The sequence below is a fragment of the Protomyctophum parallelum genome (genome assembly GCF_964188405.1).
Source record: "Protomyctophum parallelum genome assembly, chromosome: 1".
Classification (NCBI taxonomy): Eukaryota; Metazoa; Chordata; class Actinopteri; order Myctophiformes; family Myctophidae; genus Protomyctophum; species Protomyctophum parallelum.
Window position 1 is genome coordinate 30556819 of NC_139697.1, and position 27625 is coordinate 30584443.

The window sequence follows — 27625 nt, forward strand, 5'->3', positions numbered from 1 at the left end:
AATTCTAATGTTAAATATATAATTATTGTATATTAATAATAAAAGACTTGCAGTCAGGCAGCAGCAAGGCAATACTACTTCCAGTAATGACTTCACAGCCTTGAGTATGGGAAAAGTCGGGGGGTGGGTCAGGATTAGCTGTGCAAACACAACTTCCAAGCCCTGCCTTTAAAGCGTGACTGCTTTGTTGTCAGGTGTTGGGAGATGTTTCTTTTTAGATTATATTTTGTTGTCACTCCAACATTTCCCCCCCAAAATGGACACCTACAGCAAGTAGTAAGTGAGAAGGACATAAATTTAATTCTACACAATCATACATATATACAGTTTTATAAGGTTTCATCTCATACAAAAAATGAAGAGGTGTACGGTCGGGGAGGGGTGGGATTGTGACTGAGTAATAATAATAATAAATACTGTAAACAGCATCCGTGAGCCGTCTATTGGTTACCAGCCAGAACTGTACGTGTGCTTAATCTCACCAGAGAGACCAGACAAGTCTGGTCATCATGTCACATAATGGAATAAAACAAGGCAGTTTATGTTTGGATGCACACGTTTGAAACGGTTCCCAAAAACAGACATTGAGTAAAAGCTACGGAGCGAAACGGGTCACGGATAAATACATTGTGAAACCATCAATTCAACACCCCCCCACACACCCACATTTTTGCATAACGTAACAGAAATAAGGTATATCTATCGATAAGTCAGGCTATAGAGGCCTATAGGTGTGGAGTGTCCACTGTCCACCATCGTTATCAATACATTGGCCAAGAACAGTCGGTATGGCTCCTTTGACGTAAAAGATTCAGAACAGTTATATATAAATACACAACTTAAGTGCATGCCAACCCAAAACTGGAAATGCACACCATTGCCAGGGATGCCCATCAGTGTTTTTGTGGCAAATCCTCAAATATCATTTGTGGAAAAATATTTGGTTTGCTTGCTCCTTGATGCGATGATAGCAAAAAGTTAGAAGTTTGAAGTATGATCCTTAGATGAATGTGGACGGTAAGCATAGGGCTCAACTGGGGGGGGGGGGGGGGGGGGTCTGCAGACGTCAGTGACTTTCGTTGCATATACGGTCTAAAATGTTTCTAGGTCTTTCATCGACTAGTTACACTAGTAGAATCAGAGGACAGTTTTCAGGTTTAAAAACAGAGTTCAGAAGACAGTGATTAAGTAGTGATTGCTGGGTCTGAATGTTCAGGGTCTTAACATACTGATAGGAGGAACGTTCCGGAAGTTAAGAAGAGGCTGGGAGAAAAAGGAGGGAAAACCGGTAACAGCAGTGGAAGTTGAGAATGGGGGGGAAAGGGGTGGGAACCACAGAAAGTAAAAAAATTAGCATTAGTAAGTCAAGAGGGAAGACTGGAGTTTCTACGGGGCTACGATTTAGCTGGCAGAAAAAATATCTTGAGAATCTGTCCTCCGATGGCATTGGAAGTCTTTGTGTTACCCATTCCTACAACAAAACCTCAACAAAGCCTCTCTTGCTGCAGAGGTGGAAGTTAAGTGTGTGTGTGTGTGTGTAAGCATTGGGGTGCAGTTAGGGGGGTGACAGGTGAAAAGAAAGATGTCCATGCTTGAATGACCAAAAAAAAAACCCACATCTAGCACCTTCAGACAGAGGAGCCCCAATCAATACACCAGTTCAACAGTTTCCCCTCTTATCTTCTGCTCCACATTTATAAAAACAGAAAACAAAACTCGTTCTCCCTCAGCGGTACAGAGTCTATGGTTGCATCACTGCGGGTCACCGGCTGATGTCCCGGTTCGCCTCCCAGCTTTTCCCGGCCCCCGAATCGCTCGCCACCCCACCTTCAAAGAACGGGTGTTTGAGGGAGTCGGACAGGGACAGGCGTTTCGACGGCTCATACTCCAACATGCTCTCGATCAGGTCAAACAGCTGGTGGTGATCCTCCGCCTCAGACAGCAGGTACCGCTGGAAGACCAGGAAACCAAGGACACGAAGAGAGAGAGGAATCACTATTACCATGTTGCATAGAACCTTGCATTCAGTGTTGTTTTTGGCAGCAAATCTAGTCATAGTCTTTGGAATTAAACTTAGTTTAGTTTTAGTCATATTTTAGTCACCTGGAATGTTTTAGTGTCAGTCTAGTTTTAGTCGACTAAATATCATTAATGTAGTTTCCGTCGACGAAATCAACACTGCTTGCATTAGCTTTATTGTAGGAGCCATAATGTGTTCTATAGTATGTAATTTTAATGGACAGATTGGGCACTGCACTGGTAGTGGTGGTGGGCGTGATCACTGGGGCTGGACGCTGCCACGCCAATAACTACACAGCGTTTACCTGGCACTAGAGTTGAGGAACTTGGATGGAGAGGGGGTGAGCTGGGAGTCGACATTTTCTGTTGACCGCAACAACGCCTTTAAAATCCACCATATCCATCCATATCCGTCTAACACAATCTTTTCTTAGAATTGGACGGAATGATTTAGATCAAGAGTTATTCACGTTTTAAGATTTTCGATCTCGTCGGCTAAAATAGGGGGGGGGGGGAGAGAGATGACATTTTTGTTGACGTCCTACCGTAAAATAACATCTATTGCACAACAGACGCTCCCAGCCTGTGGAGCAATGCGATCGGTTTTGATATCGATAATCTCCGTCCTTTTGATCAATGATCTCTGTCCTGAGCGCTGGGCGTTACGAATTGATTGAACGGAGAACTCCGTCCTTGACGCTCAGGGTGTTAACAAGAAAGAGGCATGCTAGTAGCAGCATTAAAACAAGACTGCCGTTTTCTCACCCTTAGAGGTTTACAGTTCTCTCTGACGTATTTTCCAGCTGACGAGCTCTCATCCCAATCCAGACGGCCACGGTAGAAATACTTCTGCTTCCTGCAGGGGACAGACATATGTATGCATGTGAGCAGAGTGTCTGTAAATGTGTAAATACGTTACTGCATTCATAAATATTGAGTCTGAGGAACTCAAAAGGCATAGCGTTAAGTGTGTGTATGCTGAAATCTGACCGTGTTTTGCGTATCATCCTGGAGGGAACTGGTCCTAGTATTCTCTCCATCATGGCCAAATGCTCTCTGTTGTCATGGGTCTGAGAAAAACAAATGACACACGACTTGGCTCAAAATCTCCGTAATAACAGTCAATGAGCTGATTCAGTGTCTGCATAAAGTGTTTAAAGTGTTTGAAGTGTTTGAACCTCAACAAAAAGTGTTAATCCTAGTGAGATTATAAAATGGGTTTCCATGCGACTCTTTAACTTCTATCTATGCGAGGACCAGTCTGGGAAATGGAAAACCCTGGAAAGTAGCCCACAGGGCTACTTTTCTTTTTTTCCATCCATTAAGGCCTAAATCAGTAGTACTAAAACCTTTGGTGCCAAGGACCCCCAAAATGATATTTGGTCTTGGACATCACCATCTGAAAAGGTTTCGTGCCAGGGCCTTTTCTGTTCTCCGCCTTGTGACTTTGCCTCTGCGATAGCTATACAAAAACATGTTTTACTTCACAAATGTTGTTTTAAGAAGATTAGGCAACATAGCAAGCATTACTGAACACAATTACTGAAGGGAATCATGCAGTTCTTTGGTCTAAGCCCCGGATCTAGTCAAATCCTAGCTCTGCCCCTGGCACTGACAGTTGGGTTGGCCGAATTCAATATCAATAAAAAACATTTTAAGTATCAAACTAACCTGTCCATATATGTATACTAGGGCTTTCACTTCTAGTGATTTTTACTAGTTGACTGTTTACTAGTTGTTTAACTACCCATTATGTAAATTAAAATAATAATATATATATATATATATATATATATATATATATACACACACATTAATTTTTTAATTAATTCTATTTGTACATTTAAAAACGGTGTACATTGGTGACTAATAGGACTATAATCTAGCATTCTAGCTGATCTTGAGGCCTACAAGGCCTTTCTTATAAACTTTTTCTAGTCAACCAGTACCAACAAGGTCAACTAGTGGATTTACTAGTAGGCTTTAAGCCCTAATGAATACGGCTAATATTTGGATCTATTAAGTAACCCAGTGATTCTCAATGTGGGGTCCAGGGACTACCAGGTCCTCGACAGGGTTCCCAGATAAATTATTGATACTTAAGAACCAAACAGACCTTTATGGGTCTGTAGCTCCCGATCGTATACAAATGGAACCAAATGGACCCCTATCCATTTGTACACTCTCACCCGAGTTAAATTACCACTGAGGATTTTTCCAGAGTAAAAAATGTGAGCCGAGGCTTAATGCATATTACTGTAAACTGGGGGGGCCTTGAAATTTAAAAGGTTCAGAATCAGGTTGAGTTTTAACCCATTCTGGACGGGGTTCGTTTTAAGCATTATGTTACACTTTAGCTATTGAAAAATAGCAGATCTAAAAGCTCATAGCAAATCGTGAAAATGTGGTGCAAAGCTTTGATTATATATATTCTTTCACAGAGAACATTTTCAACTCGTATCTTTACGTCTGGGGTGTCCCTGGAACAACATAATTTCAGATGGGGGTTGGTGGCCAAATACATATAATTTTATGGGTTCTTGACATGAAATTGTTTGAGCGCCACAGACATAGAAACATAGGGTTTTTCATAAAACTGTCATGATTTAGAAGACATTTTGTAGAATCTGGTCTCAGGTCTAAATGGGCTAAGCAACTGACCAACTAATTATCCAACAACTCCTCTCCTCCACCTAATAGGCAAGGCAAGCAGCTGGAGGCAGTGAGGTGGTGTTCTACCTGGAACAGGGTGAATCCCAGATAGTACTCAAACAGGATACAGCCAATACTCCACACGTCACAGGGCTGGCTCCAACCGAGCTCTGAAGGACAAAGACGCAGTGAGTCAGTCAACACACTGCATCAATGTGTCACACATATTTAGTACATTTCTTACAATCTTTATTCATAATGAGAAACATTCATTTAAAAAGGTTAGAGGTCTTACAGTACGTTTTAACAGCGGGCGAGCATCGGCCGACCCAATCGCCGTCATCGCCCAAAAAGATTATTTTTTTCTATATTTTCGACCATCACCCATTCGCCTGCTATCGCCGGTAGTTACCGGGTCCCATAGACAAATAATGCACTTCCGGCAAATTAGTTTGGCCCGCTGTTAAAACGTACCGTTAGATGTTTAATTGAATAGTCTAATTGACTATTTTCTTTTCTGTAAGCAATTAAAAAAATATATAAATTAAACAATTGTTATATTTTGTGTCAATATATTTATTTCTTATTATACCCATTCAGGACAGGAACCCGTTTTGGGGTTCTTGTTGCCATCTACAGTATATAGCAACATTCAGGTACAGGCTTTAGTGTAGACACTAATACAATTGGTCCGACTGTCATTAGACAGTCGGACCAATAGTTTACCCACCAATTAGTTTAGTCCTTAAACCAGAAACCTAACCGCAAGCACGGGAGCAGCGCATGTCCGACCACATGTGCGACCGCATGTCGGTCCGTTGCTGTGTCTAATCTCCGTCAGAGTCCTGCAACGGGTCGGATACCCGCGGATACCCGAGTTTGACGGGTGGGACAATATACCTTTATAAATTAACGGGTGCGGGCCGCGGGACGCAATGAAACACGGGTGGGTGACCTTTTTTAATCAGCGGACCTGCACTGCACAATGTTATAAAGAGCAGCTGAGCTGGGGTTTTTCTCAAGAGCGGAGACAAGTTAAATCAGTCACATGCCTGTACTGTAGCCTATATTTTCATTCACTCGCGCTGATGAAACACCAAGGGATTATAATGCCAACATTCAATACAAGATGTAAAGCTAACCCAGATAATGTTGGCCTAATGCGTCACTCTAAGTGTAAATAAAGTTAAGCTAAGATTAGCCTGATGAGTGATGACCGTGTTTGAAACAGCCTTGGATCAAGACGGTCGACTCATCAGGCTAATCTTTTTTTTTATCATCCTCTCCTTGTTGATATATTATGCCAATATGCCATTTAGGTCGAAATCATGATATAACTTTATGTTGTGATAATAAGCAGCAGTAGCCTCAGTCAACTACATGTCTTCCGTTCAAATGAGATGTTAACGTACTTTAAGTAGACTTAGAAATAAAACTAGTGTTGACTAATCATTACATGTGGCTCTTATTTTTAAGAGGAAGTTAGTGCACAGGAAGTCTGTTTCAGTTGTAAACAAGCTACTACGACACTCAAACTCTATGTTGGACGTTTGTTTTGGTTTCAGGGGTTGAGCTGCTTAACGACTACCCACGAGGCGGGTAACAGATCAAATTTTTGATAGGCGGGGCGGATCCTGAATGGGTTAAGTAGCCATGTAATAGAGCGTCGCAGTCCCTCCCCCTTTCAGAACAACGAGTGGCCCAGGAAATTATTTTCCATTCATTTTCTCCATAGGCTTTTCCTAAAGTATTTATTCAAAGACGGTTACGCCGCGGACAAAGCCAACTAGGATCGTGACAAATCATGACAATGAACACAATGTTTTGGGCCGATCAAATAATTTATAAGAAGAAAAACAACAAAAAAAGTGTTGTAACCTGCCGTTTTTTTTCCTACTTTCTAATGATTTGTTTGGCCCAAAACATTGTGTTTATTGTCATGATTTGTCACAATCCGAGTTGGCTTTGTCCGCGGCGTAAACATCTTTAAATAAAAACTTTCTGAAAGGTCTATGAGGAAAATGAACGGCGATTTCTTTTCCGGGTCTCTCGAGGGGGCGGGACTGCGACGCTCTATACAGGCTATTGAACAGTGAGCCAGTCATTGAAAGGAAACCGGGTCACTCTGCCTCTCTATAGTATGAATAGAAACACAATATTTGTACACTGAAGAATGTAGAGTTTGAAGCTGAAACAGCATCCCTAAAGCTAAGAGTAGATCAAGACCCTACACAATGACATAACAGGGCAAAAGTCACATTCTAAAACGGGTAGTCCCAATACTTGATTCTGATTGGCTGGTTACCGTCACGTGACCGGTGTAAATTTCACCGATAACCCACAACTTCAATCACTTTATATCATTCGCAGCTGATTCCGCATCTGTACTGGGCAAGGGGAGCGCTTGATTGCCATGCAAACCCATGCCGTGCAGGCGTCTCATATGCAGCTCATATGACTGTGAATGTGTGGCTCCAGGCGGCCCCGTAAAGACATCAAGCGCTATTCTCCCGTCACATACTGTAGCCTACTTGCAGCAAAACCAAGGAAGCTCTTAGAAGGAAGTGAAGTGGTCACGTGACTGGGCTGCGCCATGACACTTTCATGGACACTTTCATGGGAGCCAAACTCACACCGGTAGTGCAATGAATACATGGCAGTGAATGGAGCCGGCTGGGCCAGCTCATAACAAACATTATACATGAACGATTGCGAGCTTTGTCATATAATTGGTTCAGGAATATGAAAGACATAAGTGATATCACACGTTTTTTCCGAGTGGTTGTTTTTCGACTTAATAACTATTTATTTTTATTGAGGTATTTATAGAAGAGCACATAGTAAGTTTTCTGCCTGGGCTGCTCTCTGCTCTTTGAAAAAATAAATCACATTAAGTAGTATGCAACTATGCACATAAAAAAATAAGACAGCCTAAAATAACGTGTTATATATATTATTTTATTTTCCAGAAGCGATCACTTTACAAAAGGTCTCAGTCATTCATAAATAATGTTTGTTCATGAGCTGGTCACTGAGCTCTCATTGGCTCCAGTGCATTCTGCCGAACTTCCGGGTGTAGTTTGGCTCCCGTGAAAGTGTCATGGCGCAGCCCAGTCACGTGACCACTTCACTTCCTTCTAAGAGCTTCCTTGAGCAAAACAAGGAAGTGATGTGGCTTGCTCTGGTGGTGCGTAGGTACTTTTGTGAATTTCATAGTTTTATTAGGTTAATATTGCTATACGTTTGTAACCGTTTTAGAAAAGAAATAAGTCACACGAGGCCCCAGCTTACTGGGTATTTTATTATGGCTGGGAGGGTAGAAGACTACCTACGCCCCCAGCCATTGTAAAATACCCGGTAACCTGAGACCTCTCGTAGCTTATTGCATTAGTAATCTTTTAGAAAGATCAAAAGGGTCCAAAGACTCCAACCGTTCTAAACTCCCATCACATGTTGCACCGAGTGCCTCCAAAGCTGATCAGAGCTAATCATGTGTCTACCCTGCCTGGTGGGGGGGGGGGGGGGGGGGGGGACGGACACACACGCGAGTCTGTACATCCAAACTAATGTGACAGATTAGTGCTGGAACAGCATGTCAAAGACACCAAACCAGATTCACAGATTGATCATTTGGGTGACTCACTTTCAGAGTGATGATGATTGTGATAACAGGGTTATAATGACTGAGCACATTCAGTGTGCTTGATGATACTTTGACAGGACATGTTAATTGTTTTTTTCCTGTAATCTGGACCCTTTGCTAAGATCCACCCACTCCACCAGCCTGTGCTTCTCATCCATTTGCATGTTAAATGACGGGATTTCTCTTTATTAAAAATAATCCTCATTTCATTAACAAAAGCTTCAAAATGTCATTCTAAATCTAGTCAACAAGGCCTGCAGTAGGCTATGCAGTATGCACATGCAACAGGGTTCCCACTTCTCACACATTTTTACAAATGAATTTCCCAAACATATCCCAAACCTTTCCAGAATATTTAAACCAATTTCCAGGCCTATATAACAATCATGCAGCACAATAATGCGTTCTGTATCGGATCGATAACAGTATCGGATCGGTGTTGATGGTTCCATATCAGATCGGAATGAAAAGTCTAGATGGCAGCATCCGTATTTCAAAGTGCACTCACCAAGTATGACTTCGGGGGCACGGTAGTGCCGCGTGGAAACGATGGTGCTGTGGTGCTCGTGGTCGAAGGTGGCACTGCCAAAGTCCACCACCCTCACGTCTGTGCTCTTCACAGTCCTCTCGTCTCGCTTCTGGTGAAGAGGAACACTTGGAAGTTAGACCGTAGATACAATATACCAGTCTCTCCATAAAGTATGTAAAACCATGACCACTTAAAATTAAATGGTTAAATTAAATGAACTAAACCGGTGACCGGCTGTAGAGCAGAGTCGGTAACGATGGAAGTTGGAGATCCATGCCCCACCCGTCTATGCAATACCCGTTGAACCCATCTGTCTGTGTCCCTTTTATGCCCATATATTGAGATTTCTGTATCTGTGTCTTTTTATTCCTATATACTGTATGGAGTTCTGTGTCAGGCATGCCCAAATATGAAGTGTTGTGATGTCAGAACAGGACAGCTCCATATATGGAGATATAGGGGTGATCAGGTCCAGAGCCCGTGCAGGAGCTTTTGTGCCGGTTCTGGACAACTTATATAACTTGTATTTAACTTCATTGCAGTCCTTTTTTTAAATATATATATATATTTTTTTTTTATCCCACGATTTTGTAACCCATTTTTCACCCCTGTGTCAATCGTCTAATGTGATCCTGGGCTCTACACACCCTCCACCAACCTAGTCCCCTGGGGGACAAGGGGAGAGCAACAGACTTGAACTCATGCTTCTCATTGCAGTCCTTTTGATAGACATTCCAAACTATGCCTGCAAGCAAATAATGTTTATTCATGATTTCTCCAAGGCAGCAAAAATTTCCATTCAGGACAAACCTGAATATTAAAAACGGGCACTGCAAAAACTGTAGTCCCCCAGTGACTCTGATCCTGCATTTTTGAGTGGTGCAACCACTCCTACATCCAGCAATGACCGTGTACCTGTGTACCTGTGTGAGCATGAGTGGTGTGCACATGCGTGAAATTGGAGAGGCTGCGCACGCAGCACAGAAACAGATCACATCTTGTGCTAAATAAATAGCGTCAATGCTAGCGAGCTAAAATATAGCCATCCTTGCTCTAGAAAGCACCAATGTTTCCATCTAGACCACCGGATAATCAGCAAAGACCTCCGAACATCACGCTAATTGACCAAACCACGGAGAGCTCCGTAGATTAGGAGTTATTCAGCTTTTAGTTTGCCTGTATAATGGGAGGTGTACGGGACCGCTGTTGTGCAACCCGGTCTAGGTTCGCTAAAGAAGGAAAGGCCGAGCCAAAATAATAATGAAAAAATAGTTCTCAGCGACGCGGATTGATATCCATAATAAAGCTAATCTGACGGAGCACAGAGAGACAGAGAGAGAGAGAGAGAGAGAGAGAGAGAGAGAGTGAGAGAGAGCGAGCGAGAGAGAGAAGGGGGGAGAGAGGGGAGTTGCACCACTCGGTTCACACAGGTGTGTTTTTTATTTAGCAGTAAGGGAAAGCACTATGAAAACCTGGTGAAGGCTGGCAAGCCCGTCCTACTCTACAGGCACTTTGACAGGTAGAGTAAAGTGTCTGTCTTTTTTTCTGTCACCCAGAAAATACATTTTGCAACCATGATCATTGGTTCTTTAGTTATGGACCGTTGAATAAACCTTGTTCCGTCGAAAAACTTAACCTGGGAAAAGAATCAAGAGATAAACGCATTTTTGTAAAATATGTATACATTGAGGCGGACGGAGATCATTTCCAGTCAGGGTTAGGTCGCCTAACAACGTGTTAAGAGTGAAATAGTTACTCTCCCGTTACTCCATGTGTCCTACTTCCTCACCTTCTCTACATTATAGGTCATTGTGAAGTCTGAGTTGACAAACAGGATGTTCTCTGGCTTCAGGTCCGTGTGCGTCAGCTTGTTGTCATGGAGAACTACGGATGGGAGAGGAGAAATTAAACTCTGTGTAAATATTAACTGAAAAACAAATGAAGTTCCTTTTTGTCCAGTGAACACGATGCGAGTCGTTGATGCCCTCATCAATTCGTTTACAGCAACTCGCTATACTCCTGCCTCAGCCAAAGCTTTCTACGTCAGTTGCAGCTGGTGCAGCTGCAAGGCTTTTAACTGGTTCAAGGTGATACAAGCACGTCACTAGTTTTAGCTTGCCAGCAGTTAATCTTAGAATAGTTTAAGGTTTACAGTTACCACCTTCATGGTCTAATACCTATATAAACTCCTCATAAAAAGTTTGGAAACTTAACTTTGGTTGATTGTTTCTCCCCCTTAATAATACCAATTGGTATTGTATTTCATATCGTTGTTATTGTTGATTAGTCACCTTTACAAAGAGGTACAGCTTGTAACAGCTAAATGTGTGGGTAGTGCCGCCAACACATTTGTCAAAAAACCCCACCAAAAACCACATTGGCTGACAAATCCTGGTTGAGGAATGAGATGCCATCCCACAGGAAAATGTGGCTAGGTTGGTGAGCAGCATGAGGTGGTGGTATCAAGCCGTTGTGGCCCCCGTATACAGAGTTCCACAGAGGAACTTATAGAATTTCCCACCAGTAGTTTCCCGGGTATTATGGCATTCCTGAAGTGGGTGTGTCAGCAATACTTCACTGACAATGTGCAAGTTTGGCAGTCATTTCTAACCAACATGTCGTTTTTACTAATCTTGCAAGACCCACAGAACATTTAATTTGTTCTACGACGATGTAAACACCAAGTATCTCAAAATAAATACTAGTCTCTCCCTTTCTTCCTTTCTCTCTCATCAGGGAAAAAGTGTTTTGGCAGTTGAATACAGCTTGTTTTCACCAAAAACAGGCTGGGATTGTTTTAGATCATATAATTTCCGGGTGTACTCATCTTCAGAATTAAGAGGGTTCAATTGGATTCAGAAACTGTTGTGGTTTGTATAAAAGTTCAGCACCTTTCCTCTATTCACAAATTATTGGCTCAAAAGATAAATTCCCTTGAAAACACACGCTGTGCATTTACCTGGCCTTTGACCCATGTAATGTTCAGTGGCACAAACTGGGGATATTTGATACGGTTGATGAATTGCACTACAATTGCTCATAGCACGGCACAGAGTGCCACGCTACAAGCTTGTAGTTCTGCTATTTTTTATCCTGAAAATGTGGTGCAAATCTTTGAATATATATTCTTTTGAGTTTTTAACTCAAAACCTTGCTTCTGGGGGGTACCTGGAACAACATATTTTCAGATGGGGGTCGCCAGCAAATTCCATAACATTTCTGGGGTCCTTGACATTAAATAATTTGAGAAACCACTAATATAGAAACATGGGATTTCCAGAAAACTGTCAGGATTTAGAAGGCATTTGTAGAATCGTCGTCAGGTTTAAATGGGTTGATAGGTTGAAAAGCGAGGACTTACATTTAACGGCCAGGCAGAGTTGATAGGCCATGTGTCGGACCTGGCTGATGGAGTAGGGGAGATAGTTGTTCTCCTTCAGGAAGTCAAAGGTGCTCAGAGCCAGCAGCTCAAAGGAGAGGCACATGTGTCCGTGGTAGTCGAACCAGTCATACATCTGAACACAAAGGCTGTGGAGAACAGAGGTTCGACTATGACAAATTGCATAAGATCTGCATCATAAGACCAATAATAACCATGATGTGGCATGTGATGCCCCATCATGAATCAATTAACTTACTACATGCACATAACTTACTGAAAGACATGAAATTCTAATTTGCGAGTACCGGTATTTAATTTCCATGTCATGATGTCATTTCCTAGTGAAACAGGAGTTATGCAAGTCTCGGCGATGGAGGGTGCGGCTAGAGCTCATGGAGCAGTGCAACCGTGCCACCGTCCAGCAGACATGCCAACCTTGTGAAAAGGTTAATTTCCCACTAGCCTCCATAACATCAAGCTACTAAATGAAAAATCCGCTTTTATTCTAGTACTAGAAATATTGTGAGTCAGAATGACACATTTATCAATAACATTATGTTGATCACAACAATAAATGTTTGCCCATCTTCTCACCTGCTCATTAACACTACTTATTACATGGCTTGATTGAATGCTTGATTCTGATTGGTCAATCGCTGAATTCAGCTGTGCGTTATTTCTTGATAATGTCCGTTCTGCTCTATAACAGACCGCTGTCTAATCAAAGTCTCAGAGCACCTGCTGCGCTGCTTGGATTTGATGCTGTAGCCAACATCACATCCATGTAAACAAACACATTTAATTTACAACTAAACATTGCTCTCAAGCATGTCGTTGAAAACATTTGAAGCGAGAAATCTATTTGATCAACTCACTTCCCTGTTTTCCAAGGCGGCCAGCACGCCACTTAAAGATGGACTGCCACATTTTTTTTATTTTTCATGCGTCTATGAGGTGACAGTACTTCATTAGACACCCTGGAGTCGTTTTATGTGCAATGGTGTATTAGGGTTTCTTCCTGGAGGCTGAACCCTTGACAGTCAAACGGGCCAATGAAATAAACAGTAAAATAGTGTAATAATAAAGTAACCGTGTCAACAGCTATAGTACCGCCACGTCATAAATTATCCCTTGCGTAATTAAAACGTTTTGGACCTATGCTATCCAAAATGTTTTAAACACAGCAGCCTCTCTCACTGTAACGTTAACGCTCCGCCTCCTCCCAATGAAAAGTGCCTTCTCAGTTATTTGTGTTTACTGCAGACTGCACAGATTACGTTGTCCAAGTTTCTGCCACAGTGTAAGCCTGAATAATGATGATGTCCCGTTCTTTCAATGAATGCAATATTGATGCTTCATTTATACTGTCATTACAATGGCAAAACAACTCCACTTTCTCAGTCAACGTCTGTTGCACATCCTTTTGAAGTGGTTGTAATGCGCACGCACAGCGAATTACGTGCTAATCAGTTCATATTCAGATGCAGAGACTGAATAACAAAATAGTCAAGGTTTGTTTTGGTGTAGTATGTTGTGCATTCCTGGTCGCATGGATGAGTTTAATGCATCCTTTTGGAATAGTATGCACCAAAGTCATGGGAAGCACAATAAAAACACTGTCCAACACTGAATTGTCAACATAATTGTGTTGTCAACTTGTCATTGGGGAGATTTCTACGATCGCAACATGTTACAAATAGTGCCATACTGAGGAAGTGAGCGACAGAGAACTCTGTGAAGAGAGGCGTAGAGAAAGAGTGCAATGGCGTCATAATATTGGTTGAAATTGCATGATGTTTTTGCGTGACAGGTCGTGATGGAAATTGTTGAGCTTGTAGATGTGCCATTTTCACCATTTTGGAAGATATGGAAGTTACAAATGTGTTACATTTGTTTGTTTTTACATGCCCAAAGTAGGGATGCCAGGGTTAATGTGGTTAAAGGAAAGCAGTTGTGTCTGACATATTTTAGAATAAAGCTTGTTGGGTATACTGAAAAGAATGAGACTGTAATGGAAACAGTGCAACAACCAGTACTGATGTCTGTTCTCACTGTTTATTTTCCGGGTCTTTCTCGTTGATTCTCTCCAGGACGTTGATCTCCAGTCGAGCTGCCTCCTTGTACTTCTCCACATTCTTAATGATCTTCAGGGCGACATGGCTTCCACCCCTGTGGAGCACATCATCAGTGTGGACCAAAATAGATGCATGCAACGGTACACCTCACGTGGATTATACTCATATGACCTCTTTCACCACACCCTGCACGCACACACACACACACACACACACACTCACACTCACAAGGGATTCATCACAGGCCCCGAAGAGTGGGACAGATCATTTCTAAAATGTTCCATGTTACATTTTGATGTCACTTGACTTCCCACCCACAACACAGTAAATGGAAACAAATCCAGAACGCTGACCTGAGACACACATCAGTAGTCAAATTATTTCATTATGCTAAGCAGATTACTTTGTAGAACAGAAAAGAGAAGGGGTTTCTCCAGTTTCAACGCCGAGACAGGCAGAATTGGCATTAGGGGATTACGAAAAGGCCTTGACCATTTCAATAAAATAGCTTAAAATAGCTGGTTTGTCAGCAAAAAGACAGAGCCAGTTTGCAGAGGTTTGCAACACCTTGCTTACAGTAATTATATCAGGCATATTTGCCTGCATTATATAATTATTGATACCATTGTCAGAGTTCTTTTGATTCTGAACATGTACTAATGTCAGAAGTAAAACAGACTAAAGCACAAGTATTATACAGCATGTGACTACCGGTAGTCTTAAATAGCCATATCAGAGAGATCCTGTAAGAAGCAGAACCCCTGGAGAGACTGAGGGAGAAGTGAACAACTGCCGTTATTCTATGGGTACACACCTGCGATGGTCAACGCACTGCATCACCCTCCCGAAGGTGCCTTCCCCCAGAGTACTGACGATCTCGTCTGCAAGACACGACAGACAAAGAAGGGAGAGAAAGAGAGGGGGAGTAGAGTAACAGAAGAATTAGAGATGCTGGACCAAAATAAACAGTGTCACAAAAAATTCAAAGTGAAGACAGGCGTATCAATGCTAGCGCCCATCCCCTCCCCAATCCGCTGCCTATTCATATCGGCAGGTTTGAAGCGCTGTGAGGCACTCTAGCGTAATAACCTTTCAAAGCACTAACGATAAATGATGTGAAGAGGTGCAGTTAACAGTGCTCCCTTCATGGTGACCAATTAGAGACTATGAAATTTAGAGCACTTTTATTGAGATGCAGTTTTTGCCCAAAGGGACATGGCGGGGGTGGGGGGGTAAAGTGTATTAAGTCGACAGAAATCTAACATGACTTGCATTGGATGTAAACCTAAAAGTCTCATGATGATGAAAAGTGTACATGTAGATAGTGTCTAAATGGTGTGCATTATTATCCTTGACTGTCATACGTCCTGCAACGTAATTTTAAAAAGAAAAACGTTCCACAGCTAAGAAATCCTAAAAACAAAGTAAAACAAATAAAATCAGGATATCTATAATTCTCTTCCAAAATTCTTGCAATCCACCCTTGCTTTTTCAGCCAGGGCGAACAGCATTCTAGCAAGGCATCATCATCATCATCAGGCACTCCCCTGTCATGTTAAAATGCTCTATGCTTTTTATACTCATATGGAGAAGGGTTACGATAGAGTAGTGGCAGTGAGTACATCTCTCTTGCAGGACGTCCCCCGTCCGACAGATCAGGTGCCCTTCCTCGTCGTCCCTCACAGCACTCGGAGCCCGCGTCCGGCTGTCGCTCCGCTGTGTTCAGACCCCCAAACGCCATCAGCAGGTCACGACACGACCGAGGGGGTCGAGGCGAGGGCGTGTTTTCGAGGGGCCAGCCGTAGCCACGGCGTCAGGCGACACAGGTAGAGGAGGAGGGAGGAGGAGGGTGGTGTAGGTTGTAGTTGATGTAGTGGTTGTATGGTGGCCATGGGGCGATTCACGCGTGACACCACGTGAAGGAAATATATAACGATAGGAATATAGTGCAAGGGACACAAGTCAAAGATCACATTTCTCTTCCTGTGCTCCTCTCCCCCTCTACCTTTTCAACCACAGCTGTTTACAGACAAGGAAGCAACCGGCACATCCATTCATCAACGCAGAAACCAAAAACAAACAATGAATGGCACAGCTAATTAAGGAACTTATCAGACTGCCTGCTCAGATTAATCAAAACTGCTATCCAAGATGGCAAACAGATTCTGACGATCATTGGCAGTCAAGCAGGAAATACTAAAACCTAAACCATGATATTCCACCCATTGCTTATATCTAAGTTATACTAAATACACCAGTGTGGACATTACCAACCCCACGCACATAAAATAAAGCAAGCTATTGACTAAATATGAAAACAAAATGTATAAGAAAATGTAAAGCAATATTTCACTTTGGTAGAACGTTGTCATTTTTTCCCTATTTCATTGCACAGCCCAGTTACTTATTTTTCCTTTTCATTAGAACCTGGCACCAGGTAATCATTCGGATAAGACTGCATCGAGTTTGTCCTTTGCAGGAAGATGAGCTCTGAGAGAAACCAAATGAAGCCGCCTGCTACCCTCTTGCTTTCTGTATAGGTTATTAATATTGCACTTATAGCATGGAGAAAGTTCGGGTAAATTGTCAGTTTTGTTGTAGACTACTATTATTTAGTTTAGGGATCAGAGTTCTCCCCTTAATGTAACCAGAATGAAACCAGAAAATGACATCCCAAATGAAACCAGTTTTTGTTGGGAGACAAAAATAGAGATTGTGTGTCCAGACACAGACATCATTAGCTTTAGCACCGGACAGCAGCCTGTCACCTGCGGGAGGGCGGAGCCAAAGGAAACCGAGTAGAGGCGAGGCAATCTCATAAATACCATTCCAATTCTTGCCTTATGATTACCCTTCATATGTTTTAACTGTTCCCAATATTTACAAGTGAAAACCAGCAGAAAGGAAATAAACTATCATCTAGTTCTACTTTTCCCTGTTAAATGGATGTATAACAGATGAACGAAGAAAGAGTAGGATCTAGGACATTACACCACGTCTCCAGACAGAAACAAAGCGGTAACGCCAATACAATTTGTTGACCCACCGGTCAGCCACAGTTTCTAACATGTATGTCAGCAAGCAAATGTGGGTTGATGATTCATGAAATGCTAATATGGAGCATTGGAGGCATTATGCGCACTTCTAAAACAATAACAACGTTCAACCCAAACTGAAATAACACTTGGTATTTCTTTTTTTCTTTTTTTTACCTGCTGACAGAGCAAAAAACAAACAAACAAAACAAAACAAAAAGATTGTGCTACTTACCAAGTCCAGGAGCTGTGAACAAGAAAGGGTTAAAGAGAGGGAGAGACAGAAAGACCTGAACAACAGAGAGAAGGAGAGGGAGATGGAAGCAGACAGTAGGAGTAAAAGGGGGGGTTAAAACAACAGCTTGGGTTGGGTTCTACTCACCGAGGATGATGCGCTATAGGACCTGGATCTACGACGCCTTCGTTTGTGCTTACGCCTGCTGCCTTTCCGTCGGTACGACTCCTCGCGCTCCCTCTCCCGGCCGCCGGGGGCGCCACGGCGGTAGTCGTACATGGTGGGCGAGAAGTCGCGTGCTGGGTAGTAGTTCTCGCCGCCTGCGCCTTGAGGCTGCCGTTCCCTGTCCCGCTCCCTGCTGTGCTCCAGTCGCCGGTATCCCTCGCAGCATCTCCTGTCGTACAGCCGGCGCTCTACTGACCGATTGTCGTAGCTGCGGCTGCGGTGGAGAGAGAAGCTTTGTTACAGGAGAACAAAATGGATGCCTGGGGTTTAACCCATACTGGGTGGGAACCCCTTTTGGTCTTTTAAGCATTATGTTATACTTTAGCGGTTGAAAAATAGCAGATCTACAAGCTCATAGCACTGCTGCCGCGCTATGAGCTTGTAGATCTGCTATTTTTGAAAAATCGTGAAAATGTGGTGTAAATCTTTAAATATATTATATTATTTATATTATATTATTTCAGAGTGGACGTTTTTAACTCAAATCTTTGCTTCTGGGGGGGTCCCTGGAAGATCATATTTTCAGATAGGGGTCGGCGGCCAAATATATTTTTGGGGGTTCTTGACATGAAAATGTTTGAGAACGACCGACAGATTTTTCAGAAAACTTGTTTTTTAGAATCGTCAGGTCTAAATGAGTTTAAAACCTGACCTCAGGCCACACACAACAGTTCCAAAACAAGGGTCTGCAGATTTTATACATGTACATTTTGTATAACATTAACTAGGACCTTCAGATGCAAGTAAATGCATCTTGAAAAGCACAGTAAAGACATAGTCTACCTCCTTGTGCGTGCATAGCTTCCTTCCTGTCTTTGTCCACGACCCCTTCTGTCTCTCTCTCGGTCTCTGTCCCTCTCCCTTTCTCTGTCGCTGCTCGAGGAGACGGAAGGTGACCTCCGCCGCCTCCGTCCTCTGTCCCTGTAGCGGTCCTGGTAGCTGCTCCGGCTGTCTCTTTCCGAGGACGAGTAGCGTCTTGTGTGAGGCATCTGGGAAGGTTTAAAAAAAGGTGAGACAGAGACAAATCCTTACTCTTACAGGTCATGGCTTTAGATGGTGTGTGTGTGCGTGTGTCATTGGTAGAGTGTAACATTGAGCATCGGTTGCTGGATAGACACGCATATGGTTTGGTTAAAAGACACGGGTAGAGCGATGAAAACGCATTTCTATGGTGTAAATAGAGGGCCCATGTGCCCTCTATTTACACTACACCAGAGCCATAGAGTAAGACAGAGTTACGCAAACTCCGTTCACTTCATGGGGCCAGTCCAATGGCGGCTCTTCTACATAGACTTCTATTGAATGGGGACAACCGGAAGTATTGAATGGGGACAACCGGAAGTGTACGGAACGCATTGGAGTCTATGGGCTCGCGGAGTACATGAACCACGTAACCGTGCTGTTTTCTGCCCCCTATATCACAATTCTTCTATTAGATGGCTCTGCACTACACCATATAAATGCACAACAAAGTAAAAAGGGTAGAACAGGGGCTGAGAAAAAAAACCTAATTCATGTAAAATGAAACTTTGTGGCTAAAACAAAAAAGGGTAAGCAGCAACATCATTCATGAGCTTGTGGCCATCGCTGCCGACTGCACAAAATGCATAGTTCTTCTGCTTAAGAAGGTTCTATAACTTTAAAGGGTTATACTTCCAGGGGTTCTCAAAAGGTAGATCAGATCACGAAGGCTGTTCAGGTAGATCACATGACATAGCCCTAATATTTTTTAAAGGAAAAAAGGCCACTTGAATGTGACTTCATAATTGATTGATATCATATAGGGACAGTCAGCTCGAACCCACAATGAAATTGTGGATTTTCACAAACGTCAGTAGCATTTCAAAGTTATACAAAACAAAAACCAATTCCATTTTACCCCTCTCTATTTCCCATTCCGAGTGTTTGTGTCTTATGTAACGCCAGCGCCGCTATTCCAAAGCCAATTCAGGTACATTTTTAGCAATGGGATAATTATTTTTTGGGGAGGGTAGATCTTGTTGAGCTGGTCAGTTTTAAAGTAGATTTCAAGTGAAAATGGCTTTGAATCTAATGAATACATACAGTACTTAAATCTAATGAAACCTGAGTCTATTTAAGGACTGACTGAAGGCGCTTCGTGCAAACGCCCTGATGTTTGTTTTTGTTAATATTGTTGGCTTACAAAATAACTGTGTGACTGGTGGGTGAACCACTTCGTTACATTTACACGTCCTGATATAATAAATAACGATACATGATTATTTTTCATATCTCTGTGTTATCAAGCCAGAGCTGCATGCTAATGCTAACGTCGGATACCGTTTTTAACATCAGTGTATCGCCACCAACCTTAGCCTAAAGATGCCACAGCCAAGTACAAGTAACAGTAATAAGTTGTACTGTTAGTAAAACAGCAGAGGGATGTCTTTACTGCAGTGCTCATAGCTAGGATAGCTCGATTAGCTAACGTAGCTGATTTGACCGCCATCTTAGTTTACCAGCTAACGTTAGCGAAAAGGCTAACGATTTAGCTTCTCTGCTTTTGATCATCCGAGTACGAATTAACGTCACATTTACCGTTTTAGCCGCGAGGCCTGTATGTTTGTCCCAAAAGAAATCCGTGGCTGCGTTTCTGCCCAGTTTCTCCGGTTCTTCTAGTTTTAGCTTGTTGTTGATGCTAGCAAACGGCTAGCTTGTTAGTCTGCTGGTACAGCTAGTTCTTCTGGATCTGAGCGAGTAGCAACGCTACACCAAAATTGGTGACACATCTAATTCAGTGACCCCAGAGGTCGCTGTTGGAAAACAAATATTGTTTAAGGATGGAATTTGTACTTCGCCAACTTGCCTTTGGAATAATATATATAAATATATAATACATCTATATAAAAGTAGTTAATTTGAAATACCGGTACTGCTATCATACAGTTGGACAGTGCCTAGACAACTTGCACTACGCGATCTCTGGCGTGAGATGCTTGCATGATTCTTTATGGCACCAATGTCGGTGTAACATGATGGGTACCTAATAAGGCTCTGCCTCATACATGGTGTACCTGCACCGCCCCCGCCCCCCTTCCAGCGGAGAACGTGCAGTGCTGTACTCCAGAACGTAAACAAGCATCAACCCATCAAACCTGCATGGTGGCATAACATTGCTCTGTTGCCTGCAGCTGGATGTTCGTGACACGTTGTGAATAACATGATTTTAACATATGATTGTATCAGATTTAGCATACCGGTATGTAGTTATTTGAAAACTATCAGTCTTTCTCTAGGTAGGCTATACAAAACGCTATTCATCTATAAGGTTGGTCCGTCTGAGTGACTCTGACAGATTGACGATCTACGCTTTATATTTAAGTCCTTGCAATAAGCAAGACTTATGTATATGTTTCTTTTTAGCTAGGCGGGAAATACAGTAGCTGTTTTCAATGCATGATATCGTTCAGTTGGTGATAGAAGCATGAAATTTGGCACAGATGTCCTTAATATGTCCCTAATCGACAATCAACCTCGGGCCACGCAGAATTCCAATTTTTTCAAGGTGGCCCGCCAGTTTTAAAAATGGCTGCAACTGTAAATACGTTTTGGACTATATCACTTCGCTGGGGCTGTAAATATTTTTATTTCCACTCATTTTGATGTAAGAGAATATGTTCTGGATGTATTTCTACCAAGTACGATATAAAAAGTAAAATTAGGTTCCAATATGGCGGCATGTTTTCCAATATGGCTGCCAATAAACTGTATAAGTGTACATTGCTCATGGTTAATGCACAGTTGGTGATGCAAACATGACATTTGGCACAGATCACCTTTATGACACCCTAATTCATTATCAACCTTGGGCCACGCAGAATGCCTACATTTTCAAGATGGCCGCCAGTTTTCAAAATCGCTGCAACTGGACCTACGTTTTGGACAATATCACTTTGCTGGGGATGAATCTTTGATTTCCCCCTAATTTTGATATAAGATAATATTTTCTGGAGGTATTTGTACCAGGTAAGATACAAAAATAACATTAAGTTCCAATATGGTGGCATGTTTTCCAATATGGCTGCCGATAAATTGCATAACTGTACTACTCATGGTTCGGCTCATGGTTAATCCACAGTTGGTGATACAAGCATGACATTTGGCACAGATCACCTTTATACCACCCTAAGTAGTAATCAACCTCGATGCATGCATAATTCCTCATTTTTTCAAGATGGCCGCCAGGTTTCACCAGTTGAAATGGCTTCAACTGGGCCTACGTTTTGGACTATATCCTTTTGCTGAGACTGTAATTTTCTATTATTTCCCCCTCATTTTGATATAAGAGAATATGTTCTGGAGGTATTTCTATGAAGTACGATCAGAAATAACATTAGGTTCCAATATGGTGGCATGTTTGCCAATATGGCTTTATACCACACTAATTGGTAATCAACCTCGTGCCATGCAGAATCCCTCAATTTGTGAAGATGGCTGACAGGTTTACAAAATCCCAAAAGCCCAATTGACAAGTTGTTATTGTGTTATTGCAGTACCAGGCACACTGGTTGACACTATAGCTGTGATACTCAGCATGGGGTTCAATGCTAATACATTTTCTATAAGGTTTCCTAAATGCTGTTTAGCTTGCCCCAAATTAAAGTTAAACTGTTGCACCTGAATTCACAGGATGTGCCAGCGCGGGAGAGCCGAGCCAAGGAAAACACGGCTTTAGTCTTTCGGAAAGTGTACAGGTGATCTTACTTGTTACTTGTGCAAGCAGAGCGTGCAAGTAATGTTATCAGTCAGGTGCTACGATGCATATGTCCCTTAGCAGCATATGATATGACGTCATATGTTGGCACAAAGCAGACCGTGCAGGTATGTTTTCTGTCATGCTACGAAGCATATGTCCCATGACGTGATGAAGATATGTACCAATGTCCCTTAGCAGTCATATGCTGGCACGGGACATACAAAAGCAGACCGTGCAGGTATGTTTTCCGTCATGCTACGAAGCCTATGTCCCAGATATGTACCAATGCCAGGGTATAATTGGTTTACGATGGTGACATAATGATGATATGTTTCAGTGTCGGGTGGATTCAAGGGACATACGCATCAAACCACCTGAGTAACCACATTATACCACTAACCAACTCAGAAATTATACATACATATAGACACATATATATAGACATACAGTATACGTGGTGAATATATGTACCAATGCCAGGGTATAATTGGTTATCGATGGTGACGTAACGATGACATGTTTCAGTGTTGGGTGGACTAAAGGTAATGCCCCTATGTAGGCTATTCATTTATGTAATCTGACACCACTGCCATAACAGGCCTAAGTAATCATTACCATACTTCAAAATACTACTTTTTTTCATCCAAAAGCAAGGTACGTAGCAAATAGCTAAACCTAATAATTCAATATAGCAAATGTTCTTTCACAGAAAGTTTGTAGCGGTCTACAGTACTTGCACGCTCTGCTTGCGCACTAGTAGGCCATTTATGGCCTACTTGTGTGCAACAAGCAAGTAGGCACTCGACAGAGTGCAGTTCTAGTTAGAAATACCTCCAGAACATGTTCTCTTATATCAAAATGAGGGGGAAATTAAAAAATAAATAAAAAATACAGCCCCAGCAAAAGGATATAGTCCAAAACATAGGCACAGTTGAAGCCATTACAACTGATGAAAACTGGCGGACATCTTGAAAAATTTAGGAATTATGCGTGGCCTGAGGTTGATTTCCAATTAGTGTGGTATAAAGGTGATCTGTGTATCACCAACTGTGGATTAACCATGAGCAGATGTACATTTATGCAATTTCTCAGCAGCCATATTGAAAAATATGCCGCCATATTGGAACCTAATGTTATTGTTTTATCTCACTTGGTAGAAATACCTCCAGGACATATCTTATACCAAAATTAGGGGAAATACTAAGTTTTATAGGCCCCGCAAATTGGTGTAGTCCAAAACGTATAGGTCTAATTGCAAACTGGCGGCCATCTTGGAAAATGGAGGAATTTTGCGTGGCCCGAGGTTGATTATCGATTATGGTCATATAAAGGTCATCTGTACCAAATTTCATGCTTCTATCACCAACTGAACTATCACCTCTATTTCCCGCCTAGCTATTTCCCTTTTTGCTTCCTTTATTCCCTGTTCTGTTCTTTAACTATATAGAAGTGTCTATTTGTACGTCTCTAAATGTTTTGATGAATTGAACATGGTGGACCCTCTTGCTGATGACTCCCCTTGGGCCCCCTCAACTCTCACTATAACTAGACATTTTACCTCCCCCCCTCTCTTTCTCTCTCTGTTTAAAAGTACAGGTAAAAATATAGTACAGGTAAAAATCTCTCGGCTCGCCCGGCTTGGGAAGCCGTGGATAATTGGATATACACGGCTTGGGGCGAGCCGTCTTCACTTTTCGAAAAGAGTGGATATCTCGCCCCAGCGGCCCCACAGCGTGGATATCTCGCCCCATGTTTATTTTACCTTATTTCTCATATTCTCATATCAATGTTGTTTGTCAAAGGAGAACATTTAGAACCATCTCTGTGAGTGTCCACTCACAGAGATAACAGTCTTTGTCGAGTTTGTGCTTAAAATGTACTGTAATTCTGCAAACTGTTAATAAATATTTCAATTAATCAATCAAAGCAATAGTGTACTTATAAAGAAGTTTAATAAGACTAAAGTGTCTCCATAAACATGTTTGTTAGACAGTTATAAGCACACGAAATGTATTAACACTAAAGACTGCTTAAGAATGTTGATAAAAGCTTAAGCTTTTAATATGCTACTTATAATTTATAATAGTTTTTAATATATGGCGAAGGAATAAAAGCTTTCACACTTGGAGCCTTGTTTCTGAGTCTGCTCTTTATATCCTCCTACCATCTCCCTTCATGCACGCTGTCCTTACTTACAGTAACAATAACCACTCAAAACGGTAGGCCCTACTATAACTTTCATGTTGATTCAAACCCAGGTCCTCCAAAGAAGTGCTGACATTTTTACCATTTTTCCCTTTGGTCCTCCCCAACAGGTAATGTCTGATGAAGAGCTAGTAGTCTCGAAACATCACATCCAATAATGGTAACTGTAAGGAACCAACCCAGTGTGCAGACTTTATACTTTTTAGACCAAATACACCGACCCCCACTGACCACAGTTGTGTTATATTGTATTAGCAATATAACATGGGTAATTAAAGCAACATACAACTTTTTTTTAAATACAAATCAAATACAATCACTAATGAGAAAGGACTGGCCAGTTCTTGCAGGAAATGCACCAGCCGGCCTCCGACGGGAGGCTGCCACCCTCGTGCATGGCCAAGGGGTCATGGCCAGGAAAGCAACAACAACTCCAGCGCCTCCAAGCAGACTCAAGTCCCGCCACCCCTACAAGGCAGCACAAGAGATGCTCAATTCCACTTCTGCCTGGCTGGCAGCAGCCTGGAAGCAGGAGTGGGAGTCAGCCGGGCCCTCCCGCATCCATCGCTACATATGGGACCATAGGAGACAACCTGCCACGCCGGCAATGAACCACCTAACTGGGGTTGGTCGCTTCAAGGCATAAATGCAGAAGTGGGGCTTGGCGGCCAGTGCGGAATGTGAGTGCGGTGACCTTGAGCAGACCACCGATCATATAATCATTACCTGCCCCTTATACAGACCACCCTCGGAAGCCAGCCTCTTCAACCTGGGACATCTGATGTTACTCGAAATAAGACACTTTGTGATAAAGCAGTTTATTAAAATCTAAACATTGCTTAACATCTTCTTTCTTTAACAAAACATTTGTTACAGTACAATTAGCTCCAAAGAACAACCACATTGCTCCTGAATGTATTCCAGCTGATTAGAGAGTAACACAGGTCCAGGGGTAATTGGATCCTTTCCGAAACAGAACAAAGGAAAATTAGACCCGGGGTCCGAAACTGACCTGTGGATAATTCACATTTTTAGACACTGTCCGAAACTTACATTCATGGGTCTATACGTTTACCAGACCCAAGGCACAGGCTACAAACTCTACAATTATATTTTCAGCTAGGCTTTATAAAGCATTTCACAGTTGAGACCAACCGTCTGTTGTCACCTCCCCCTCCCCGATATAGTTACGTTGAGACCTAGTCTCGCATAACCAGACTTTCAGAGAGCGAGGAGGAGCCGTGAAAGGTCTGGATATGCAAGACTATGTCAAGACATGCCTGTCTTGACTGCATTAATAACCACAAAAATGCTTCCGGCAGATGTTCTTGGTGGCTTTTGCTCACTATACCTTCCCTACACTTCACACAGCAGAAGGGAGTTCCAACCGCTCCTCTAGCCTATAGCAGGCCAGTCTGGTGCATCTCAGAGGCAGGACAGGTTACAGCAGGAAAGGAGGCACTGGAGCAACTCAGACAAAAAAGCGACGTTTCGATGTATCAGTCACATCTTCGTCAGGCCTGATGAAGATGTAACTGAAACATCGAAACGTTGTCGCTTTTTTACCTGCACCCTGATAATAAAATAAGGGCTTAAACTGAGTTGCTCCAGTGCCTCCTTTCCACACTGCACTTGACATTGGCTGGGTTTTAATCAGCTGTTTAACGTGCGTGTGCCTCGGTAATAACGGTAACCTTAAGGCTCACCCCAAAACACACTCGCCCGTTTTTTTCCAGGACCACTCGCCCCCAGCAGTTCTTGTATTCTTGCATTTTGTTTATCGAGGTTAAGGTTATACATAGTTTTACTGAGGTTAAAAGACGGCTTCACCCATTTTCAACCTATCTTTATATAATTGGTTCTCACTAATGCTCATATGGTCAAACAAAATTCTACTGTGTCTCAGAGGAAGGCTGTTGACATTTCAGAAACCTGTAATAATTGTTCTCACGTTAATAAAAATCTAAAAAAAAAAAGCTTTGAAAAAAGATATATATATTTTTTTAATAAAAAACTATCTTGTCTTGTTCTCCTATGAGACACAGACCACGTGGAAAAAATTGTAGCAGCATGAACATTAGTCCTCCTTTAAGATTGGGAATAAGGTTAGGTTTAGGGCGTAGTTTTGCTGAGATTACATTTAGGAATAAGGTTAGGATTAGGCATAGTTTTACTGAGGTTACGTTTCAGAATAAGGTTAGGATTAGGCATAGTTTTACTGAGGTTACGTTTCGGAATAAGGTTAGGTTTAGGCATAGTTTTACTGAGGTTACGTTTAAGAATATGGTTAGGTTTAGGCAAAGTTTTACTGAGGTTATGTTTGGGGATACTTGGTGGCGACCATCCAGAGGTCTCTGGATTTGACCGGGGGCAAGTGTGTTTTGGGGCGAGCGCCCTTGTATTCTTAATAACAGACTATATAATATAGTACTGTATATACATGTCGATATTTAGGACTTCTGGTTTTCAGTTCAAAATGGACCCGTGCAACCCACTACAGCCGACTTAAAGATGGAGTGCCGTGATTTTTGTTTTATATGCATCTATGAAGTTAGTTTAGGTCCAATCGAAATACACCACATTAGTGTCATCATGAAATCATCCCATCCCCCTCCCTCATTATCATAGGCATACTTAAATCCGAGTGGAATAGTAAGAGTGGTGACACGCTTTGATCTCGCCGCAAAGCAGGTGCCTATGGGCTATGGTTCCAAACATTGGAACTATCCCATTGAGATAGAATGAGCACTTCCGCATTCTAATGTTACAATGGGAGTCAACTCTAGTGTCGTCACTCTCTTACTATATTATTACTCGGACTCAAATGAACTGGTGGGTGTGGCCCCACCCCTCTCTCATTTGTTTATATTGTGTTTAGGATCCAAGATGGCCACAGCACCAGGAGGGG

General features: G+C 42.2%; 1 protein-coding gene across 2 annotated transcripts; it reads right to left on the reverse strand.

Annotated features, from left to right (window-relative positions):
• Positions 1–279: 279 nt before the first annotated feature.
• Positions 280–20499, reverse strand: clk2a (CDC-like kinase 2a). Of its 2 annotated transcripts, XM_083781131.1 has the most exons (13): positions 20355–20499; positions 18579–18784; positions 17718–18009; positions 15923–16016; positions 15115–15181; positions 14278–14394; positions 12205–12371; positions 10633–10727; positions 8823–8952; positions 4759–4841; positions 3010–3089; positions 2785–2875; positions 280–1951 (listed from the first exon to the last, which is right to left on the reverse strand). In XM_083781131.1, exons 2-13 carry the CDS (start codon positions 18782–18784, stop codon positions 1763–1765), a joined length of 1611 nt encoding a protein of 536 aa, XP_083637257.1. In that variant the 5' UTR covers positions 20355–20499; the 3' UTR covers positions 280–1762. The 2 variants fall into 2 exon arrangements, with proteins under 2 accessions (XP_083637257.1, XP_083637258.1); XM_083781132.1 differs by lacking the exons at positions 15923–16016; positions 18579–18784; positions 20355–20499 and having other exon boundaries at positions 17718–17857.
• Positions 20500–27625: the final 7126 nt, after the last annotated feature.